The 25111-nt window shown below is 38.6% G+C and overlaps 1 protein-coding gene across 1 annotated transcript in view; it reads left to right on the plus strand.

The window, feature by feature from the left end:
• Nucleotides 1–20880, plus strand: part of pou6f2 (POU class 6 homeobox 2) — a 127700-nt gene extending 106820 nt beyond the window's left edge. The window contains 4 exon segments of the mRNA XM_072690998.1: nt 5559–5768; nt 11008–11164; nt 14538–14706; nt 19636–20880. Coding sequence (XP_072547099.1) covers nt 5559–5768; nt 11008–11164; nt 14538–14706; nt 19636–20140 — 1041 coding nt within the window. The 3' untranslated portion in view covers nt 20141–20880.
• Nucleotides 20881–25111: the final 4231 nt, after the last annotated feature.

The following is a 25111-nucleotide window of genomic DNA, read 5'->3' on the forward strand; positions in this document are numbered from 1 at the left end:
TAACATGAAGGTAAGTGACATTGGATCTGAGCACCAGCCAAATGTCATAAATGTAAATAAAAACAACTGAAATTAACTAAGAATGTAGTGAGACCAATCTAAAGTTATCTGTAAAAAGTCTCTAAAGTCTTTTTTTTTGCTTTATCATTAACATGTAAATAAAAAAAAATGCTCATCTTCTGAGCATAATGGCTGTGTTATGGATGCTACCTCTTTCTCTTTATCACTGTACATAGCAGCTTCTGAAGTGTCTAGTGTTTAGCCCTATGTCCATTGTTTGGGCATTTGCCCCTGATCAAGCTAGATCTACTCTTTGCTATCAGGAAAAACAGTCAATACATTTTTCCACTTAATTCATTTTCTCACTTGGTGCACTGTGTGAAGCGGAAGAAGCTTTTAAGGCACTCTTAGTGTGTAAAACATGACACGCATGATTGCTCAATTGCTTAATTTTAAGGAATGATTTTCACATTTACTGTGCTAATCAATTGGCACTGATTACTCTGTACTTTTTGTGAAGATAATAAATAATTTAAAATCTTCTACTCTCCAGTTGTAAGAAACTACACTAAATACTTATGTAAAATGTTTTGGGATCTACAAGGAGATGCACATCATTGCTGTCATTCAAAAACCTTGTATCTCAATTTTTGCAGTATTTCACTTTGTTACTTTGGAGATATGAGATTTTGTGTGATAGCGACAATGTGCACTTGTTTTTGTTAAGTATAAATCTTGTGTTTGCTTAATTACTAATATAGTGACAGCCCTAACAGGGAGCAGCAGTGTGTGTTATTAAAATATATTTTTGTCCTTAATCATTCACCACAGTTTATAAATGATGACTGTTTATGATGTGATAGAACGTATGCTTCTTAGTGCAGCATGGACTTCAAACCATGTATGCTTTGTTTCTTTGACAGTAATGGATGTTAGAAGTCTGGGCTTCTCTCCCAATATGGGTCCCAATCCTATTCCGCTCCGAACAGGGGGCAGTAAGGGAGAAAATGGGCAGGGATATTGCCTGGCGACCATGGCGAACGCTACAGATTGGCCTGGCTGGAGGAAGGAGATGACATTCCCTGGGAAACAGTGGCTGGATAATTCTAATGAGTTCTGCTCACAGAAGAGATACAGAGAGAGAGAGAGAGAGAGAGAGAGAGAGAGAGAGAGAGAGAGAGAGAAAGAGAAAGAGAAGGAGAGAGAGAGAGAGAGAGAGAGAGAGAGAGGGAGAGAGAGAGGATGAAGATGAACACCCGACTCTACCCTATAAAATTTGTTCCATAAGACATGAAGGAAAAGAAAGCGAAGAGCTGAGAGGTAGCTGGAAAATGATACAGAGAAGTGTTTGTGAACCTGAGAGAGTTACATTCTTTTATCTGCTACACCTGTTAACCCAGGTGCTCCCCACAGCTCTAGGCCCAGGTAAACTTGGTTGCATGTGATGGCCTACCACCTGGAGGTCTTTAGCACAGACACTGGAATAGAGGTATTTTTGCATTTATATAATTATAATTTTTTTAATATATTAGTGATAAATTCTGATCAATCAAGTCCAAGAGTCACTGACATATTCATGCTCTATCCATAGATACAATCTTTTCTAGCAACTAATGCAAGGTTGGAAAAGCTCTCCAGAATGTTGACAAATATCCCCTTTAGGAGGTATTTATAAACAAAAAAAGAAAAAAAGAAAACAGTATACATCCTCACATTTAATTCCAAATAAGGAAGGATAGTACAGCTATGTGGCAAAAATTATGAAACAACAAATATGTGTTTGATTTTCTCTTTACATTAAGTACAATTTTGTCAATACTCTATAATCTGTAATTGAGCTGCTACACAGAAACAACAACAAAACTGTGGGTAAAACCAAGTTTGCTGTGCTTTCTGGTATAGATTAATTTGCTCTGCCTAGTAAGCACTGAAACCTTTGCTGTAGACTAACTGTGTCCCAAAGCAATAAAGCTAGTGAAAGGAGTTAGCGCTATGGTGAATGCCTCCATGCTATCTTGTGCATGTGGGCTGTCATCTCCTCTCTGTTCGTTTAAATACGACTGTTGGAGGAGCCACTTTAGCCCAATGAGGATGAATAATTGAGCGGAACAGCTCCCGAGACAGGGGGACACTAGCGTCGTCAGGCAGCGCTGTAAAACATGCTAAGTGGCTAACGCTGAGGGGGGGAGAGGTGGGAGAGAGACACAGAGAGAAAGACTGAGTGAGAGAGAGATAAATTATCTGTCACTTAATGCGAAGCAACGCAGGCAAATGAGCCGTGGCGAGGATGAATTACAGATTGCCGGCCTCTTTTTTTTCACTGCTCTGTCGTCATTATGTCAACGAGAGGAGGGCGGAGGGAGGGGGGAAAGCAGCCAACTTACTGTAGCAGGGCTGCAGGGTTTGTTAGCGTGACTAGAGAGGTGGTGGTAGAGTCTATTGGCAGGATAAATTATATGTCAGTGATTATTGCTCTTTTTAAAATTCAGTTTCTATCATTAAACTTCTTACTTGTTAGCTATGGTAGCTTCATAGCAGTAGTGTTAAAACAGCATTACAACACAACTTTAGTTTAAATGTCCGTTGAACTGTTGCCTTAAGAACAGGGTTGAGGCCTCAGGGTGGATTTATACACCCTGATTTTATTTGTAAAATCATATATTTACATTTATGATTGATGATTTTATTTCCAAATTTCCTGGCTTTATCCATAACAATCTATGTTTAATATATAATACATAATACTGTGTTTTGTGACATAGCAAAAAACACTGAATTCAAAATGAGCTCAAAGCGAGAGATTAAGTACCTGCCAAAAAATGATTGATACCCTACAAAGTGCACTAAGTGCACCAGAATCTCTCCAGAACACATTATGAATACAATATTGTATAAGCGTGTGCTTAAGAAAAATGTGAAACCATCTTTCTAAAAACTGAAGCTGATATGGAGGTAGACCATGCAACATGGCAATGACCAAGGAATGGCTTAAAATAAGAAAATGGAGAGTTCTGGAATAGACAAAGTCAAAGCCCAAATCTTAATCATGTTGAGATGCTGTGGTATGTGCATGCAAGAAATCCCTCAAACATCACACAGCAGAAATAATTCTGTATGGAAGAGTGGGAGAAACACAATGTCAGAGACTGGTAGACGATTATAAAAACTGGTAGCCTACTGAGTGTTCTTCTCATAGAACTGAGGTGGAATTTCTCAGGACACACAAAATCTATCAGCACAGAGATCTAAGATCTCTAGGGCTATTTTACTCTTTTTGGTCTAAAACCAAAAGCTAGAGAGCAACTCCTGAGCAGCCCACACAGCACAGGAATTAAAAATAAATGCCTGAAATAGAGCTGAGCTTAATCAGAACTTTCCTTAGAATCAGAAAAAAAGTGCATGTCCAACAGAATGATACACAGAGCTGATTCAATGTTACTGCCTGCTTCTGATTAGATGCGCTGTTATAGTGGGTTGGCGCACTATAACAGCATGTAACCCCAGCCCTGCTCTCCCATCACACCTATTTTGTTTTTATTGTGACAAGTGCTATGGATGTCTGCATGTAGTGGTGGTAATCTTCGGTAATTGTAGTAGTGAAATAGGTATTCGAAGCATTATTCCCCAGTCTGCTGCACCGAGGCTGCGCTTCAGAGAGATGAAGCGCGACAACCACACACACACTGCCGTGGCCTTTGGTCTGTTCCAACTGGAGGGCAGGGCTAAAGGGGGCGAATGCTGAATGGAGGGGTGAAGACCAGGAGATAGTAGGAGCGAGAGTACCCTGAGGGAGCCAGAGAGTTGAATTGGAGGTGTTTATGCGTGCGTGTGTCCATGTTCTGTGTTTGTTTTGAGCGTTTTTCAGGCTAAAACTGACATTCCGACATTAGAAAAACAGAGAAAAATCCTGACTTGTTAAGCTGCGTTCACAATATATATATATTTTGTATAATACTTATTATATATATATATATATATATATATATATATATATATTTGCATTTTATCAGCAGATATTATATTGCTAATAATTACCAGTTTTGTTGATTAGGGCATTAATGACCTCCTAAGTAAAGGGTGGAACCTTTTTCTACAGCCCCCCTAGTGGCTGGTGTAGTGAAAGCTGACTTAATTAATTAATAAAAACAATTTATAATATAATCAAGTCCAAGTCTATTTCCTTTATGTTGGCAGAATGGCCAATCAGGGGCCTGCAGAAAAAAAGGCATCTGACTGTATGTTTCAGATTAACCAGGGCACTGTTGAATCTGTGTGTGTAATGTGTTTCTGCCGTTACGATATCTCTGATAATTATATATAAAGTCTGTGTGTGTGTGTGTGTGTGTATGGGTTAGTATATGAGCAGGGGAGCAAGGAATACCACATCAGTAACTCTCTAAATTGCATACACCTAAGCTGCATTTTACTCATCCACTGATGACAGACTGTCATTGGCAAAGACACACACAGCCATGTGCGCATGCTCATTTCTTCTGGTCTTATAATGGATATGAGTCAGTGGTGTGCACCAGCTAACACAAATGTACTCAGATCCTGACCTTTAGTAGGTGTGTTCTAAATGTGAGTGAGCGCCTACGTGCGGGCGGTGTGTGTGTGTTTGTACGTGCGTGTGTGTGTGTTTCATGAATCTACACCACTGCAGTAGGCTATTTTGCCCTTGTCCTCACTCAACCCACTCTGATGGATAATCAGGTGGCACGAGCTGCATCCTCAATCTGCTACTAGACAAGACTCTGGGACATGTCATCAGTATAAGTGTAAAAGAGTGTGTGTGTGTGTGCTCTGAGGCTACCCTTCCAGCTACTTCTTTCATTGTTGGCCATCTATCTCTGTGCTAGCCAATGACCAAGAGATGGTGTGCAAACTCCATCTGTCACATTGTTAGTAGGCTGAATAAACAGAAACAGACAAAATTATTTGGAATGTTTTTCATAACTGTAAACTGTAATCTTGTATGCATCGTTTATTCAGGCATGAAGACGGGTGGTTCCTTTAAATCTCTAGAGTTAAAAAGGCCAATATCCTGCATTAAAAAGTATTCCACTTTTAGTTTATGCAGTTTATATACCAAATGATTTTTAAAAAAATAGATTATTTTCTGACCTATTTATATCAACAGATATCTGTAATAATTAAAAAATAATAATTTGGTATGTAACCCGCATAAACTGAAGGGCTGCATGCAACAGGCTGTTTCTGTTACTGTGTCTTTAAGAGTGGTATATATAAATTACTTAATTGTCTGCTATGTATCTGTATTCGAGCAAGTTAATGTATCAGTGAATTTACACAGTTTAGAAACTGTGAGATTATTTATTTAATTTTGGTTTACTGTCTCTGGTGGTTGACACCTATGTGTGTTGATGATCACAATGGATAGAATCTACACATCAACAGGTTTTCTCTGCTTGTTTCAGTGACACATTGATAACATATTAGAACTTATTTTCTTTTAGAACTTCTGATGGCTACAATGTTCAATAAGCTGTTTCATGTGGTATTTTTAATCTAATTTCTTTTCTCCTTTTTATTTCTAGATTATTGGGACAATCCCATTGATGCCAAACTCTGCAGGACCCTCTAACCAATCTGGAGGAGGGACTCCTTCGCTACAGGTCCAGCCTATCACGCCGCAATTGCTGACCAATGCGCAAGGTCAGATCATCGCCACAGTGATTGGGAACCAGATCCTACCTGTGATCAACACCCAGGGAATCACACTGTCACCAATCAAACCTGGACAGCAGGTGAGGGCTGAAAAATACTGTAGTAATTATATTTAGTTACTGCAAGTATTTAAGATCTGTACTTTACTCAAGTGTTCTTGAAACTCAGTACTTGTTCTTTTGTGATGTTACATTTCAGACACAAAAAGATACCTTTTACTCCTTTAATGTTTATTTAGAGCTACAAAGAATTCTCAGACTTTTCGCTTGTCAGTTGGTCAAGCTCTATCCTCTTCACTAAAAACATCCAACCAAATTCATATCAATGTAAAATAATAACTATGCTCATAAAACAGGTAATAGTTCAATTATATTTTATTTATTTGTTTAATGTACAGAAATATTATTTAGCCATGTGGAGAAGTCAAGTCACATCAGTACTTTAAACCAACAGCAGTACATTACAACACTCCTAAGACTGTAAAAAACATGGACACATGGTTACGTTCACTGCAGTTCTATAAAAATAAACGCCACAATCTCAAATATGAACCAGAGTCTGTACAGTACAGACCAGAGGTGGAGCCAGATTTGTCTGCTCACTCAGTAGACCCGCCACCTTCTCCCAGACCAACTGTGTCTTAGACTGCCTTCATTGAGCTTACAGTGCAGAAGCAGAACAGATTTTTTCCCCAGGATACCCAGTTTGTCCGCCAGGTGTAATGTTTCAACAGTAAAAGCGCAGTTCATAAACATTCTACTACAACTCAGCTTCTTCATGTAATGGACAGAGAGGGTGTGATGCAGGTCCTGCAGACAGTCTCTGCCAGCCAAGGCTGTCAACCACTTAATTCCTAAGTGTAATTTTGATTTTTAAGCATATAAAAATGTGTCAGTATTAGCACAGCGACACAAAACTGTTGTAATTGGACACTGGAGATGGAAAGGAAGTTTAGAGGAGAGCAATGAGATGGAAAATGGGCTGTTTTGTCACTGAAACATATGGGGATGGGTGGAGCTACACATCATACTGCAATCAGCCAGTCGAAGCACTAGACCCATGGTTGCTTCCCTTTTGAGAGACATTGCACTGTCCATGTTTTCTACAATTACACACTGATGCATTCACACTGCAGTACATTACTACACATTAATGGATTCACACTACATTGGGCTGCTTTTGCAATTAAAGTTTGGATCCAAAAGTATTGGCATGTGTGTTATTATAAATCCATATATATAAAAAATATATAAAACAAACTGTCATCTTTTGTATTGTGTTTGATATGAAGCCTGTTTAAAACTGGGAAATAATTAAAAATGTTGCTCATCATATCCACATAACAGCTTTAAAATATAATGTGATCACACATGTATGCCAGTCAATCCATTTGCATTTATACCTCCGAAGTAGTCAGAGCCCTTTTTCACATGCAAAGTTTCTGCCTTCCTCTCCCATTCCCACACTCGACTCAACATGAAAAGATTTTTTTTTATCTCCTTCACTTTCTTCCTGACTTAAGACGGAGCATAGCAGCATAGCACACAAATGTAAAATCGTATTGTCTCAGTGTTTCCCTTCAGAGGAACACTCCTGACATGGCTAGTTAGGATTAGAGAAAGAGAAAGAGAGAGAGAAAGAGGGAGACGGCGAGGCAGAGAGAGAGAGCACTCCTGTGTTGACAGAATCCAAAGATTCAGTCTTTTTCAACTAATAATAAGCTGCAGGAAGTTTGTGTGTATGTGTGTGTACAATAAGCGTGGGTATAAGAGCATAGGCCTGTGTGTGTGTGTGTGTGTAAGAGCTACACAATACACAGCTTATTAATTGTGGTCGCAATACTGGCATTCTGATGCTTGATGTTATGTATGGTTGCAATATGCAAATCTAACCAATCACAGTGTTGTTGTGTTGTTGTCATCTGGATCTTTAGATGAACCAGAGTATTTATATAACTCAACAAAATTACATGCAATAAAAACGCTGCCCCCGAAAAGTATATGGACACAGTTAATCAGTTAGTATAAATAAATTAGAAAAGTTAAAGTTTTAATGTTTTTGAAAGAATACTTACACACTTACACATCTTAACACAATAAACTATCTGTGCTTGTAAGAATGGCACAAATGTCCTAATACTTTTTGATTTCACTTAAGCAATATGCACTATATGGATAAAAGTATTGGCACATATTACAAAATCAAAGTTTAATTCTTCTCAGAAATACTGGATGGAGCACCATCATTCCAGAGAATACAGTTCCTTTGCTTCACAGCTCAAAGCTGGTAGGGGGTTCATGTTTATCTGCTCCTATTGTATTGGCAATCCTTCTCTACAGGGAGGAGAAGCTGTGTGCATGTGTATGTGTGTGTGTGTCAGCATGTGTACATCTATGTCAGCCATGATTGCAACATAAAGTAGCTTCATTAGAAGGGGTGTCCACAAACATTTGGACATATACTGTAAATGCAATACTAGTGTTGTATCCATATTGTGCAGCCCTAGTGTCTGTGCAGGCATGGACGGGGCATTGGGGGGGGCCTTTATAGATATAGGCTTTATTCATGGCAAGTCTAAGCACTGGCCTGACTGTTGAGAGACTGGTAGTTTGATACAGTATTGAGCTGCCCAATGAGGCTGCGTTATGATGAGATGTGGAGGTATGTCATGTGTCTGCATGTGCTGCCCTTTACCCTCCCAGCTTGGTGACATTGTGTGTGGAGATGTAGCTGAACTGGACATGACTAAACTGGACATGACTAAACTGGACATGACTAAAACTGGGGTTTTAGAGGGAGAGAGAGAAGGCTTTGTGTGTGAGATATGAGGTATATGTGTTTATGCTTGTAAACTGGACCATACTTTGTGCAACTACAAAATCAGATTCAGTGTGTGTGTGTGTGTGTGTGTGTGTGTGTGTGCTATTCCTGTCAGAAGCACTCTTAGAGACAGTAGAAGACGCTCATTGAGCGGAACCCCTGCAGAGAGGAGTGTGGAAAAAAAGGCTGTCAGGGCCCACACACACACACACACGCACACACACACACACACACACACACACACACACACACACACACACAAACACACACACCAAACAACAACTATTGTTCATTAATAGCATTGTCTAGATCAAAACAAATGGGGGAGAGCAGTGCAAAGGAAGGCTACAAGCATAGGCCTTTGTTTCTTCACTACAGATATATAGTAGGGGTCCCTATTCCCCATGCCACTCTACGATTTATGGTCAGTCCCTTGATAAAGACAAAAAGAAAGACATACACAGGGTGACCCCATTTTCTTCAGGAGGTGTGCCGTGCCGTTTTCACACGGCGTCTGATCACCCGCGCGAGCACGTTAATGCATTTGTAATAATGTTTATGGCGTGTCGTCTGCGTCTTCCGAATAACTCGCGAGCAATCTTTGCCATCCGATAATTTACGGCTGTCAAACAGCCCCGAGCCGCCAAGATTCCGGATAATTCCTCCAGCAGCCGCCGACAGCTCTGACAGTGTGTGCAACACTTCTTCTGACATCTTCTCGCCACCCCAAACAAACACCCAAACACACACACACAAACGCACACACACACTCTGGAGAGTATAATTAATAGCGCAAGGGAATGGCATCAAGAATCTAACCTACTTTTAGATTGACAAGGAGACCTTTCTTACCGAGGGGAGACGCACTCGTCTTGATCTTGTAAAAGCAGCTCAATCGTGCATAAAACATGAAAATATACAGTTTTACGCTCATGCCACATTGCTCCTAATGACGGCCCATATGGCTCCGGCAGGATTGTGATTACTGCTTTCACTAAACTGGTGCGCTTGCTATTTCATGTTAAGGAGCCTGAATATCCCTGCATTGTCATCGTGCCATTTTTTTATGTGTGCTTGAAAGCATGTGACAGGAGTGTTCAAGGAGAAATTGTGTAGAAAGTGAAGCACTAGGCACTGGCATCTCAACCAGTCCAAATCTGTCTTCTCCACTCAAGGTGGCACACTCTAGCCGTCATACGCTCTGGTCTGTCTGCGATACACTACAGGACAAAAATACAGAAGCATGCAGTGAAATGTGAAAGTTTTGAAAATCTAAAACTTTGATTTCAAATCTCCCTCTGTGAGAAAAATGGGTTTTGGGGGGGGGGGGGGGGGGGGCACTCACAGATAATGACATATGTAATAACAATAAGCGTTAAACCGTGTCCTAGGATGGAAACTGTGTTTTTCTTGAATAATAAGAGTTAGGAAGGTGTAAGTGACATAGCATGAAGCTCAAACACTTCTGTCTCTTCATTAAAAAAAGAGGGCTGTTAAATGGCCCAATTCCAAAACCCCAAACTGTTACAGTCTTGACCCATTATACTTGTTTACTCCCCCAAAATTAACAAGTACTTTGCCCACAAGAGAAAACCCTGCTAGCCGTAGTCAAAGCTAGCAATGTGCTAAAATGCAACAACTTCAGAAAAATACATGTTTTGTTGTAGTACATTTTCTGAAACAATCTTTGCCTCAATTGTTCTAGAGAGGGCAGCATTTCAGCACCAGACATTGCTAGTTATTGGAAAAAGTCCAAATCCACCATTACAGGAAAATCAGTGGTTTATTTTAAAGCCAAAGGTTTTAACAAACATAGGTTTGTAAATGGAGATGTAAATAGCGATGAGAAAATGAAATGTGCAGTTGGTCAGTGTTCTTTAGACACTGATGATATCCACGATACGCTTACTGTATCACAGTAACAAAATTGATCACAATATCATCATATTGCCCACTTCTAATGGAAGCACAAGTTCAGACAACTCTTAGATGGATCTGCATGCTGTCATTAAATCATAAGGGGGACACACCACCAAATGTTCCAACAACAACAACATTAACATTTCTAATTTAAATAACATTTTTGTTACATTAACTTCATGTTCACATTTTAAAGAGACTACTTTTCACTCAAATTATTTTGTAGTTACAATTACTTTATCCTACTGTAGGTAGTCATGAAAGTCAGAAACTAAACTGTGGGTCCTATCTGTGTATTTTGACAAGTAATAAACACATGGTTACTAACTGCATTGAGAAGTAAACATCTTACACTCTGTTATCTTTTAGAAAAAGCAACATTTGTTGCTCATTATTTTACTAAATTAAAGTTTCAGGCATTTGGCCTGTAGTGTATTCCCATTTAAAGAGGTGTAACCACGAGGTAGTATGCATTCTGTTTTACAGCACAGTAGAAAATTACAGTGTGAAATAGTTTTTTTGACCAGAAGGTAGTATTTTGATATATTTCTTTCTGTGTGTGTGTGTATGTGTCCACAGCTACCCCAGGCTGCCCAGGCCCAGCCGCCTCCCCCCGTATCTCAGCCAGGCCTGCTGCGAATGCCCCACAGCCAGAGCCCTCTGCGCCAGGCATCTTCATCCTCTTCAACATCCTCATCCTCATCCTCGGCTCTCAGCGTGGGACAGCTGGTTAGCAGTGAGTAACCACAGCAACGCTTCACTGCACTACATGTGGCCACAGTTATGGATACCCACACTTTACGCTCACGCTCACTCTCTCTTACAAGTATACACATTTTTTCTATCTCTCTCTGACACACACACACATACACACACACACACAGAAACTAGCATAAAATTACAGGTTAGTAAAGTGGTGGTTATCGCAGTGTGGCTGGCTTTAGCGTGCACTTGATGTTTGAAAGGAAATAATGGTATGAATATACTGAAGTGAACACGGGTCATAGTGTATGATCTGAGGTATAAGGACTGGACTTGAAAAAAAAGGTCTGGTCTGTCCACAAAACAGAAAGTATCTTCCTTTTTGAGACTGGCTCTTCTACTCTTTTCTTTATAGCCTTCTGTTTATATGACCCAACAGTATAAAGTCTACCAATAGTTTTGGTCTCTTTGTGAGTAACTGAACAGTTCCTTTTTTTATTATTATTACTATTTTTCTGCAGACTATTAAAAAACTGTACGCTTCACGAACAGAGAGGCTGTGTGGAGTTGCTTAGCCTCCGTAACCACCACATATAAATCACCCCTGGCTGCCTGTCACAGCCACGCCGTGCCTTTAAAAACTGCTTTACTTAGATAAATTCTCATTTGTCACAGGCAATTGCCCTAAACCCATTTCAAAGGCATCTGCAATGGAGTTTTGAATTCAATAAAAGGGAAGTTGCCATTGATCAACTTGTTGTGAACACAACCAATGGACTGATTCATATTTCTTTTTTTTTTTCTTCCTTCTTCTGTGTCAAAATGTACATAATACCTCTGGCATTCTCCATTCATTTTGTCAATTTGCCGCCATGGTGCAGCTTTCTATGCCACGCTGTGTTTGTCGCAATGTCCTTGGCTAACACTAACTCGGCACAACATGGTTTGAATGGAGGAAAAAATCAAAGTGACCCACAGCTACAAAAGCCTGAATGTTTTTGCACGGCTGGAATAAATCCTGTTCTGGGTTTCACATTCAGCCCAAAAGAATGAGAAAACAAATATATAGCCATACAGTAAGTCCACACCAACATTGATTTTTGCCTGTACCTTTTATTCATTCATAATCATTCACAATACTGAACGAATATTGCTGAAGGAGATAAAATTTCAGTCTAAACATTGTTCAGAAAGAGGTTGCAGCTAGAGATGCACGTTCATACTGTTAATTTCCCAAAAATACGTCTGTAAAGGGACTTAAGTTCTACAGATTCCACAGTGGTGGCTATAGTATTGGTATCACAACAAAGCATATTGCACTGTAAATAAATCAAACGTCAAAGTCTGAATGATCCCTTTTTATCAAGTTAATTGAGCAAAACAGTAAGAGCAACCATATGTTTTGAACTTTTTGAACCTTGAAAGGATTACCTTCTTCAAATGAAGCAATAGAAAAGAGCAATAGGCTGATCCTGAAGTCATGTTTTTATGGAAGATCTGCTTTGACTACCAACAGTGTTCATAATGCAAATGCCAAAACACCATTGTCGGTTTCCCGACAATTAAACATAGATAGATTAAGCATAGTCTTGGACTACAATGGAGAGTCTTCTAAATGGAGATTCTTAATTCAAAGCAAAGCAGAGTCCTACAAAGCAAAGCATAGGACTACGCTTAATCTTTGACTTTAAAACTAAGCAATAATGCCTGTTATAATGCCAGGGGGCTGGTGTAGTGTAATAGGTCACACTGCTGCCCACCCTGCAACAGACCTACGTTTAGATTTACCTACACTGCTCTGGACAAGGGCATCTGCCAAAATCCATAAATGTGTATAACTCACTAAAGGGTTTTAAGTAGTTGTGTAAGCTCAAAAACCTGGTGGAAATGTACTTTTTTTTACAATGTACAGACATCCTATGAAATCCAAGTACTGCCAGCCACAGTGAAGGCATGTTATAATGTACTAAATGGTTGTCATAACATGAGGATAAAATAAAATCTAAATCAAAGTTAGTTCTTAAAAGAAGCCGAAACGCTCTGTCAAAAGTACAGCTTGTTGTATTTACCCAGTCATATAATTACTACTTATTATACAATACAATCTCTAGAAATAGTTAGACATTAAATTCATTTAAGCAAAATGCAGACAATACAAAATGGAATATTAAATGATAACTTAATTTTCCTATGCAAAATAATAATTTAATAATTTTATTATATATATTATTATAATTTTAAACTTTAAACTTTAGAATTATTCATGTGTTATTTTGCAATGTGTTTGTTTTTCTGGATGACTATGAACTACTGACTATTGCTGTTCAACACTTCACCATTAAACAATGTGTTTAACATGAGCACAGAGCCGACGCAAGCACAACTCCACATTTGAAGATCACATTTACTTATGAGGGATGACAAGGGGCCGGTTCAGTAGGTTTTTCCTTCAATACGCCTGGAGGATTCCTTTAATAATTTATTGATAATGACCAGCATCAATTATTTAATCTGCCAAACTTTTCTTTTCCTCATAAGCAGGATGCCAGGTCAAAGGACAGTGATGCACAACTGAAAATCACATATTACTGATCAGGAGGCTCTTTGATATTGAAGCGTGAAAGATTTCTTATAGCCAGAAGAAGTTTTTAAATAGCAGGAACTAATGACTCGCATTCCTTTAGCCGCTGCAATCAAATGGTTTTCACGACTAAATGTGGCTGCATGTTCAGTGTCTGTTGACCTAGGCCAAGAAAGGATTCTTAACCATAATAGATATGCATTCCTGCTGGAAACCCCTCTTTTTATCTGGGAATTCTTTTTGTCCCTATGTGTCACATTCTTTCATGGTTCTCTTCAAAAAATAAAACCTTTGGAGATGGCAGTTCACAAGATGAGTTGCCGCATAGTTGCCACATATTTGAGGCTCGTATGCTTGGGTTTTCAATTTGGCAATGAATGTATCCATTGTCATCCAAGAGAGCTTATCAAAATCAAATAGTAGCCGCACTCCCTGAGGATAAAAAATATAAACATGGAGAGAAAAATAAAACCATGAAGGTCTTTTTAAAGAGGTCTCACTTCAAAGCTGAATTTGCCCCAGTGCAGTGAAACTGCATGCTTTATGCAGGCTTCTCAAAAACGATACTCAAGCGTTGTTACATGGTCTCTGACAATGAAAGGATATCAGTAGCCACTAGTTGACATTTCTTTTGCATAATACCAATTGGTGGCTTTTGGTTTTCCTTCATTTTTTGTAACATTGTCATTTCTGACGGTGCGTTTCTCAAAGTGACAGATTTTACTTAGATGATCGCTGAACAGTATAGGGAAACATAATATTTCTAATATTATTAAAAGACATGATGAATTATACCTCTGTTCTCTTTGTGTTGTCCCCTCCTCAGACCCTCAAACTGCCCCCAGCGAAGTGGATGGGGTGAATCTAGAGGAGATCAGAGAATTCGCCAAAGCATTTAAAATCCGCCGCCTGTCTCTAGGCCTGACGCAAACTCAGGTGGGACAGGCCCTTAGTGCTACAGAGGGGCCTGCCTACAGCCAGTCTGCCATCTGCAGGTAAGGAAGACTAATTGCAGCAATACAAAATCTACAAAATACAAAACTACTTCAAATGAATCAAAATGTCATGTAACTTGTGATGTCTAATTATTTTGTATCATTGTTGAGTATAATCAACAGGGCAGAATAGATTAGGTTGGCTGTAAAACTAGTTTGATTTAGCAAAGAAACATCTCAAAATCTTCTCAAAACCTTTAAAAAGGCTTACATTAAGGAGGCAGCCCACAATGCTGTCAAGAGTCTATAAAGGTCAGCTGATTAGGATATCATTTAGGAAATGAAGCTGCTAAAACTACTTAAGGTTTTGGTAAGTAGTCCTCGTTGTCTTGCTAATATTACAAAAGACACTTAAATATTAATTAATAAAAATTCTTAAAATAACAATGATAACATCATAATCCTACGCACTGCCATACCATTTTACAAAGAAAACCAAAGAGAAAATAGCTTATATTAAATGAACTCTAATCTGTAATGCACAGTGTAAAATCAACATTTGCTCTCTTCTATTAAATTAACCGTAACTCTAACTGTAAACCTATTTCTGGTAGTTATATTAAACCTTGCCCAGTGTGTCCTTACACTGTCCGAAGTTGTTATCATTTACAAATCAGCTCTATGACTTTATACATATTTAATCAGAAGTAATTAAGATATTAAAGAGAATATACATAATTGACGTTCCCTTTTGGCACTCCTTAGCCTGTGTCTAGTTTGTGTCCTGTCTATATGCAAGGATCGAGTTACGTGAGCATATATTAGCTGATGTGTTGCGCGAAGCACTTAAAGCAGTTAATAATTACTGAAGTCCACTGCCATGCATTTGTCGTGTATTCAGCTAAAGAGAACATGACAGGACTAGACTTTCAATGAAAACGACATGTTTCCCAGTGCATAACAAAATGGATTGGGACATTATGGAGCATTACGGATGAAATATTCAGCAATGTCTACAAACCTCACGTAGCCCCAACCAAACTCACTTTTAAAAACCTTTGTCTAAAATGATGTATACACTTATATTCGTGTAGCACTTTCATCAGACAAAAAGTTGACATGTTAGATTGTATTTATTAGAGCACAATATGCCATATAATACTGGATTTGCATATGTGAAAAGCCAGTGGTTGGCGCTATGAAATATTGGACCTCAATATTCCACGCTAATGAAATTAATTAATTCTTTGTTGAAAAGTGCTCAGCGTAGAGCGTTTGTTTTTGTTCAGCTTTTCATTCTAATGCGCTGCAGTTTTAAGGAAGCACACGCCAGACTGATGAGCTGCTTCTGTATATGTGACACAGCAGCGTGACACACTTTTAAAAATTTCATCCCATCAACATCAAAAGGCCGATAAAACCTGAAACGGCGTGCGAAGGGGGGAGGGGGTTGCGTAAAGGGGGGAATACCTTATAAAGCTCCAAACTAACGCTTAAAGTCTCAAAAATTCCACATGAAATATTTACATTTCCCGATACATAATTCAGATATTTATATCATACATTAAAAGCCATTAGCTTCCAAAATAAATGGGCGATGTGATGTTTTCGCCAGCGTGCTCTTTCATCTAAGCTCTTCGGAGAGGACACAGGCTTTTTCTTATTTCATTATACGTTCATTTGTATGACATTGGACATGACAGACTGCTCAGCGCTGTAGCGTTTAAAGGCAGACTTCACATGCTTTCCTTTGGTTAACATCAACAGAGACGAGGTGGATGAGGATGAGCGCGTGTTTTTCGCTCACCAGTGTGCAAGCTCTTGGGGCTCTTGTAGTCTTTGCTCAGTCAAACTCAGCATGACAGATGTCTCCATCTTGTCTGATCTCATTGCTTACTTTGAGGGGGGAAAAGCTTTATTGCTTCGTCCCAACAATCACAAAAAGGACATGGTCCACCCTGATCAAATCTGTGGATAGATGAAAAAAAGCTCTGAGAATGTTTAATACAGTCTGATCGATGGTGGACTTTCAATTTGTGCTCATTTGCATTTATACATTTTATACATGTTTTATACAGTCATCAGCATAGAAACTATTTCCAATCAAATCTATTTTCCTGTCACAGAAGTGAGTAAATCTATGACATATTTAAACAAGTTCAGAGAATACTTTCACTTTCAAGTGTACTTTAGCTCTCATTTATCTGCAAGTACACTTACATTTATAGGTACATAGAAAGTACCTAAAATGCTAACCGTATCCTAAAATGGATACCATATCCGACACAAATCCTATTACTGTTACAGCAGTGAGTAATTGCTAATTCACTCGTATCAACCTCGTATCAGGCACCACCTTTCTGTGACAAATCTAATTCTCTTCTTAAATGCAATGATTCACCACCAACCTCGGCACGCACCCTACTTAGAATGCAACACTGCACACAGACGCTTGCGAGATGTCGTTGATTCACATAATTTCAAGATGGGAATCATTTTACCCCGTTTAAGCTGCACGAATGTACACCATTAATCCACACCAGCACACTGGCTTTCCATCAATGATTCATAGCCCAGGATGGGAAACTGTCCTTTATAATTTGCGCAACAAATTAGGCGGAAGGGATGCTAAGCGCCCGTAAATGAGTAGATATACTTAATCATTCATTTCTTTTCTCTTTAAGAATTACTTGCTGTGCTAGATTCATGCCTCAGGTCATCCCCACTCACTGTTATGTCATGTTCAGTATTGTAATAGGACATATTTGCATCATTCACAAGGCAAAGCAGGTCACAACTGAGAGCACCTCACACTTTAGTGCTTGCAGTCTGAAGTGACACACGGTAAAGATCTTCGCAAAGCAGGTAAATAAAAGGCCTTAAAAAAGGTCACAGCCTTTCTTTAAAGAAGCAGTAGAGAAATTACAGTGTGGTTGTGGCTGAATATGTTTTTTAACCTTGGAAGCAAATAGAAAGAAATAAAAAAGTATCACGGAAAAAAAAGCTTCTGAAGCAAATCAATGCTGTCATACCAAAACCTTGTAACTGTGATATGTTAAGTTTATTGAAGAAGTTAAATAAATAAAAGGTTCAAATTATATACAGGACAATATATCATTCTATACACAACAGAGTTGTCATAGTTATATAGAGAGCCATTGTCTTTACTAAAGAACCTTTGGAGAACCCTTTTTAGAGTGTTAAAGAATTAAAGAACTAAAGAAAGTTTTGATATGGCAGCAGTAAGACGTTCCAATCTCCAGTTCTGTTGCAATGCCACTGATTCCTAGAAACCAGCATTTTAACCTTGAACAGGCAACAAGCCGAAACATGAACAAATACAATAATTCATAAATTGATAAATAAGTTAAGCCTTTGCTATGCCACATCTCTGCCTTTGTCTCCTCCTAAGTCCAGTGTTCACACCGGCCCATCATTCATCCTTCTGTTAAAAAAGTGCCTTCTTACATTTGGGGTCTTGAAAGTGCGGGGGGCCTCTGCCCCTGCTCGAGGCGTCTCTTCAAATGCCAGTTAAGATTCCATCAAAGACGCCCTCGCAGGAGCCTGTGGAAGAGCCTGGGACTAAGGGGGGAGTGTGTTGTTTAAGAGAGCTGGAGCTGGGCTTTTTTCGGCCTGTATGACAGGTGTCCGTGCGCTGGTTAGGAGAAGGGCAGGACAGTGAACACACTGACACAGCTCTCCATTAGAGCGCCTCAGAGACTTGTTATGTGTTTTAGCACTGCGTATCTCTACCAGGCTGTGTCAGTGCAGAGAGGACCTCTGACTATGAGGAATGATTGTCTATTGAATGTAACCCTACACTCAGCCCTAACCCTAACCTTACCCTTTTAGGTTTGGGTTTAGGATTCGATTTAAGGTTTAGGTTAAGGTAAGAGTTAAGATGTAATGTTGATTCATGGTTAAGGTTGAGTTTAGGGTTAAGTGTAGGGTTACATTCAATAGACAGTCATTAACATTCAACTTAGAGTTCAGTCGCATTTAATAGATCAGCTGAATGTTAGTTGAATGTCAGGTGAACATCTATGAGGCATCTATAATGGACCATTCAACCAAGTAACGTGAAACCACTGCCAACTGCATCTATATCATATTGTCAGAAATAACACAAAGCAATTATGATCACATGAAGCCTTTAAATAAAGAACCTACTAACCCAAACACAAGCACTAATAACGAAACTAAAATTTTAATACACATTACTTAAAACTAGTCTCTTAAACCAAGCAACATAAGAATTACAATAATATCTAAGGTCAAATTACAACCTGTTACTCCAAAATGCCTGTAAACCTGCAAGCATATTCAAAACTAGGGAATGAAAATGTATTAGCATTAAACATTTAATAAATGGTAGGGGTATTTGAGGATGAAGAAAAGTTGGCGTATTAAAATGTTTGTGCATTATAATGAATTATTTAAGCTGTAAATGTGAATAAATAATGGTTTCAATGTTTTAGTGCATGTTCTGCTACCTACTTGACAGTGTGTTAATATTTCTCATGAAAAGAGAGAATATTAAATAAATTGGATCATACTGTGCAATGTGTTCTGTTTAAGTCTTTTGATCACTGTGCATTTGAGTTAAACAATATAGTTTAAGCCCACTTTACTGTTTAATAGTAGCATTTAGTCTGAATTGTAGCACTTAGCTGATTGCTTGTTTTATGGAGCATTTGATTTGTTTCGCCCAGCCTATGGAAGAGTCTCCTTGGTCCTTCACTGCGGGGTGGGCACAGAGAGTGAGAAGCTGGGCTAGCAAAAAAAGGAAATAGTTACGTTTTGAACAAAGCAGTTGGCATGCTGAAGAAACAAGAAAATTACATAAAAACAAACAACAACAAAAAAAACTCTCTGTCCCATTGGCAGCTGGGACCAGGAGGCCCTTCCTGGGACACGGGGTCAGGCAGGAAAACCCCTTGTCCAATCAGGGCACCCGAGTAAGCTTGTTCTCTCTCAATTCTCCCCCAGACACACCATCCTGAGAAGCCACTTTTTCCTACCACAGGAAGCCCAAGAGAACACTATAGCTAGCAGTCTGACAGGCAAACTGAACCCTGGCCTTTTATATCCTGCCAGGTTTGAGAAGTTGGACATCACCCCAAAAAGCGCCCAGAAGATTAAGCCTGTGCTGGAGCGCTGGATGGCAGAGGCGGAAGCCCGCCATCGCTCCGGCATGCAGAACCTCACCGAGTTTATCGGCAGCGAACCCTCCAAAAAGCGCAAGCGCCGGACCTCTTTCACCCCGCAGGCCCTGGAGATCCTCAACAGCCACTTTGAGAAGAACACGCACCCCTCTGGCCAGGAGATGACCGAAATTGCAGAGAAACTGAACTACGACCGCGAGGTGGTGCGCGTCTGGTTCTGCAACAAAAGGCAGGCGTTGAAAAACACAATAAAAAGGTTGAAACAGCCAGAGCTTGGACCAGTGGCACCCATGGACACTCTGACCGACACCTTGGAAGAGCACCCGTAGTTTAAACTAGGCTGGTATTGGGGCTGGTATATGAGTGCTGCGGAAAACTAGAACCATGTACCAATCTCTTAACCTCCAACCGACTGGACACTAAAGACCCGGACATTTCCTACCCATTGTACTGCGACGGACTGTCAAGGATAGCGAACAGAAGTATTATTAGCAGTGTTGTCGCAACCATGAAGTGAAACTGAGAGACTTGACGCAAAACCAAATAAAAATAAAAAAAAGAAAAGAAATAATAGTCAAAACTGCTTTTTTGAGGGAGCATAGTGCTGGGTTTCGGGTGTCCTCATCCAGGATGAAGAAAAGAATTTAGAGTACAGATCATACCTAAATCAAGGACAAATAAGAAACTACTACTACCAAAGTCTGTTCCATCTGAATCCTGAGATTTTTTTAACTTGTAAATGTGTTCTAAATTTTTACATTTGTACTGACAAAAAGAAAAAAAGAATATATGTGTGGTGGGGTGGGGAGGGTGTAACGTTCTATCTTTGTCTCACTTGATCACTTGGGTTTATATGTAAATATTTAAGATAATTTTGTCTTCAAATCAAAATCACAAACTCTTTGGAAACTTTGTCTCAGAGATGTCTGCATCATATGCCTACTGTTCGTTCTTCAGTCACCTCACCCTTATTTATAACACTATGATTTCTAAGAAACTTCTATCTCTGGTAGACTGGGGGACATGTCAAAGGTGGTCCATATTGCAAAGGGATTCTCAGTGAACAAAGAGCTTTTGGTATACCCACATTGTTGCAGCCATGACTTTAAGCTACAGTATGTCATTGTATTGCCAAAGCCTTCTAGCCAAAGAACATAATTCTTCAGCCACCGGACTACGCTACACCAGGGCCAAATGTCTCAAAACATTTTTCATCCTCTTTTTTGCAGTGATTTTGATGTGTTTTTGGTTTTGATTTTTTTGGTACAGTTGCAGGACACTACCAATGAGTGGCTCTTTAAATTGAATATTTTGTACAATTGTACAAAGTCATTTTCACCACTTATACACATTTTTGTTGATCTGAGTTTTGTTAGGGAAGGTTGTTGTGACACTTTGCTTTGTATGTGCCAGACAGTAAATTTCACCAGAGAAACAAAACAAATCCTTCAAACATAAACCAATTTAGCAAAGTTACTGAATCTAACCTAATCTAATCTAACACACTGTATTAAACAAAAGTAATATTAGAAAATTATACTAAATGATGTAGGCCACTCTCATTCTTTGAATTGTATGGTTTGTTTGATTTTGCTTTCTATTTGGTTAAATTGTTTATCTTAAAATATCACTTCTTGAGCAATCGGACAAGTAGTTTTACTTCACTCTGAAATGTAAAGAGAGAGAGGAGACACTGTTGCTCTGAACAGAAGAAATTTTGCCATCTATTAGCACTGCCACTGGCAGATGAGCATGCTATTTTTTTTTACAGTGGTATGCAAATGTTTTGGTCAAAATAGTAAATAAATAGTAAATATTACTAAGCAAGTAAAAGATGTCCTGTTTTCAAAAAGGCAATTAATGGTAAGACTTATTTCCATCTTTCACAGCTTCAAAATAAAAGGGACCCAATTATAGCATACGGACAAAAGAATTGGGACACCTACATATTACACTTACAGGAGCCCATTCTAAATTCATAGGCATTAATATGAGTTACCCCCCCCCCCACCCCCACCCCTTTGCAGCTCTAGCAGCAGGTTTGGAACTGTTTAGATATTTAGTCAGCAAAGCGGTGGGGACTTTTATGCACTATGCACCCCAGCACTTGTATTAGATGCTTCCACTTTTCAATACTACTCTTGGTTGATGGTGGAATATCTAGCAGGGAAGAAATTTCACCAACTGACTTGTTACGGTGGATTCTTATTACAGTACCACGCTGGAATTCAGTGAGCTCCTTAGAACAACCCATTCTTTCACTAACGTTTATCAAAACAGACTGTAAGCTTACATGCTTGATTGTACACACTTTTAGGAACAGGACTGAATGGAACATCTAAATTCAATGATTAAGAGGTCATAATACTTTTGTCCATTTAGTGTATGACCAACAAATTTTTATTTTTAAAGAAATTCTGCACCTTTATTTCTCCAAACATACCTTTGTTTAGATGTTCATTAAACATTTTCTGATGCTGCACCACACCACTCCAGAGTCTGCTCCTGAATGTTTTTTGCAGCCAAACAGGGGTTTTGATTTGTCTTTCTAGCAATCATATGAGCAGTTCCTTAAAAAAAGTTTTCCTGGTCTTCCAGACCTCAACTTGACCTCCCTCAATTCTGTTGCAAACTGAGGAATCTGCTACCTGAAATCTTCTCATATTCTCTGGCTCTGTGGTCATCAATTGTTTTAATCATAGACAGTCCTAGACAGCTGCTTAGATGAACCCATGGCTGCTGTTGTCCCAGCAATCATTTCAGGAGTAAGATTTTTTTTATAAAGCTTTGAAATGTGCATCTGAGAGCTGAAATCTCTTGGAGTCCACAACTATTTGCAAGGTGCTCCTTTCCCTTTTTTCCCTCTACAAAACAGCATCTTCTACATACAGTAAAAAAGGATAAACTTTGCATGCCACTATATACCCTAAAGATTGTGTCATTTTTAATTTATATTAAAGTATTTATTAATTGATTTATTTAATTTATTGATTTTAGCTGTTCTAGGAAAACAGAAAAAAATTGGAATGTAGTATGAAAACTAGCTGAACATTAATCATAGATGCCAGGTTGTAAAATTAAAAGGGCAAGACTTTCATGGCCATTCATGTGATATGGTTTCCTTTTCAAAGCTAGTTACCATTGACCATTTTAAGATTAGTCCTTTATTCAAAGTTTACATTTTGTTCAAGTTTTATTTACATACAATTGATCTGTTTCTATGTGGGCTGCAGTACATGTTGTTTGGTGTCTGGTTCCACCAAAAATCTTCCAACTGACAGTATGCCTGGAATTGTTCATACTCATCCACCCCCTTTTAGTCCGTTTCTATTTCTGAGAAGCTTTGGTTTTATGGTTGGTTGCAGAGACAGTATATTGTATAGAGGCTTAACAATGAAGCTGTAACCAAAAAACAAACAAAAAAAGTCAACCAAGAGACAAAGAAATGAGTTATGCCTTTGCTCATCTTTTCAATGCTGGACCAAAGCTCAATAGTATTATGCACACTGTACAGAGAAATGGCTAAATGTTGCTGACAATCTTGAAATATTTAACTGTTTGAAGAAAATGGATGAAATTAAGTATATCATAAAGATTACCTCATGACTGTCCTGGTACGTAGTGAGCAACGTCATACGGCACTGTTTTTTTTTTTTTTCAGAAGGAAAGAAAAAAACAACAAACTTGTGGATTTTGTGTATATGTGTGTAAGTAGTTTTCACCAATCATGGTAGCTTCCCAAAGGCAAACAGGAATCTACCAGTTATGTTTCGGTTTCATGCTGTGGTTTCCAGGGTCACATGTATAGACATAGTTGTAACATGTTTTTTATTTGTTTGTTTGTTTGTATGTTTGTCCCCCTCCCTTTGCTGTGTGAGGTACATTGATAAGTTGTATTGCCTGAAATTGCCCTATATGATAGGGAACAAAGAGAGCTTTTGCGACCGATTTCAATTGTCTTGGACTAAAAAGATAAAAAAGATAAATAAAAAAAAAAGACACACACACATTTGCAGTTAACACATCTAAACACATGCACACACACACACACACACACACACACACAAACACAAAGATTCACAGAACGACAAGTATGAAACGAAGTTGACCATTGTTGTAAGACTCCACACCTCGAAACCAAAGCTGATAAAACCTGCTAAGGTTGCTTTAAATTTTATAGACTGAAAACTGTACGTAATATATAGAGCAATATATGTTTGGTCAGTTAAGCTGCACTTTGTGTATTCCTTAACAGCTTCAAATCTGTTACATTTATTTGTACCATAATTATTAATAATAAACAATGGTTTGACATGTACCAGCTGCTTTTGGATGTTCTTACCAGTGCCAGGGATCAAATTGAAAAGACAGACGCTGTGTATTATAAAGGTCTTACATTATAAAGTCAGTTATAATATAATATAGTCATATTTGTGTAAAATTCTGTAATACTCACATGTTTCTGTCACATTCAGTGATACATTCTGTATCTTCTAGTTTGTCCAAAAGTGCATGTGTAAAGTGTGTCCTTTAGCGGTAACTTAAAGCCTGAAAGACACTTCCTGACTGTAGGGGGAGCCCAATACCAAATACCAATTCTCACAGTGCTGCTTTAAAGCAAAGAGCACTATGCTCATGGGTAGAGGAATAATTACGATAAAAATTAAATTCTTTCAATTTCCACCCGACACTAAATATAGTTTATTAGCCAAAACGTGCTTAATGATCAAAGTTTACTGCTTTAGTTTTGTACAAAGTTAATGTTGAAGGATACTAGAAAGAATCGAATGATAGAAGGAAACGTGCTGCATGTCTAAACAATTATATGCTGATACTGCCTGACATACTGTAAACACAAATACATGGACAAAATTATATTGATACAGATATACATACATTTTTTATTTTTTATTTATTATTTATTTGTTAGGGGCATTACAATAACAGCAGGAAGCATGTGGAAATATATTATATCATTTATCAATAATTTATTTTGTTTGGCTTTAGGTTGTCTTTATAACATTGCATGCTGCATTTATTAAAAGTCAGACAGAAACTGGGCTGCCCACTGAACTTAAAATGCTTTAGTTTAGATTTAGCAGAGACAGGCCTGTTTTCACGGATCTGCATGCTGTGCGTATCTACTCTAAAAAGCAGCACTGTTTTTAGTTCTGTTCCCCTAGATAAAGTTAAAAAAATGCCTGAGAAATCTGGAGCTATAAGAGAACCTGACTGCTCTGCACTGTTGCCATCTTCTGTAACATTATGATCAGATCATACAGTGGGAAAATAGAAAATGT

This window comes from Salminus brasiliensis, chromosome 1, assembly GCF_030463535.1.
Source record: "Salminus brasiliensis chromosome 1, fSalBra1.hap2, whole genome shotgun sequence".
Lineage (NCBI taxonomy): Eukaryota > Metazoa > Chordata > Actinopteri > Characiformes > Bryconidae > Salminus > Salminus brasiliensis.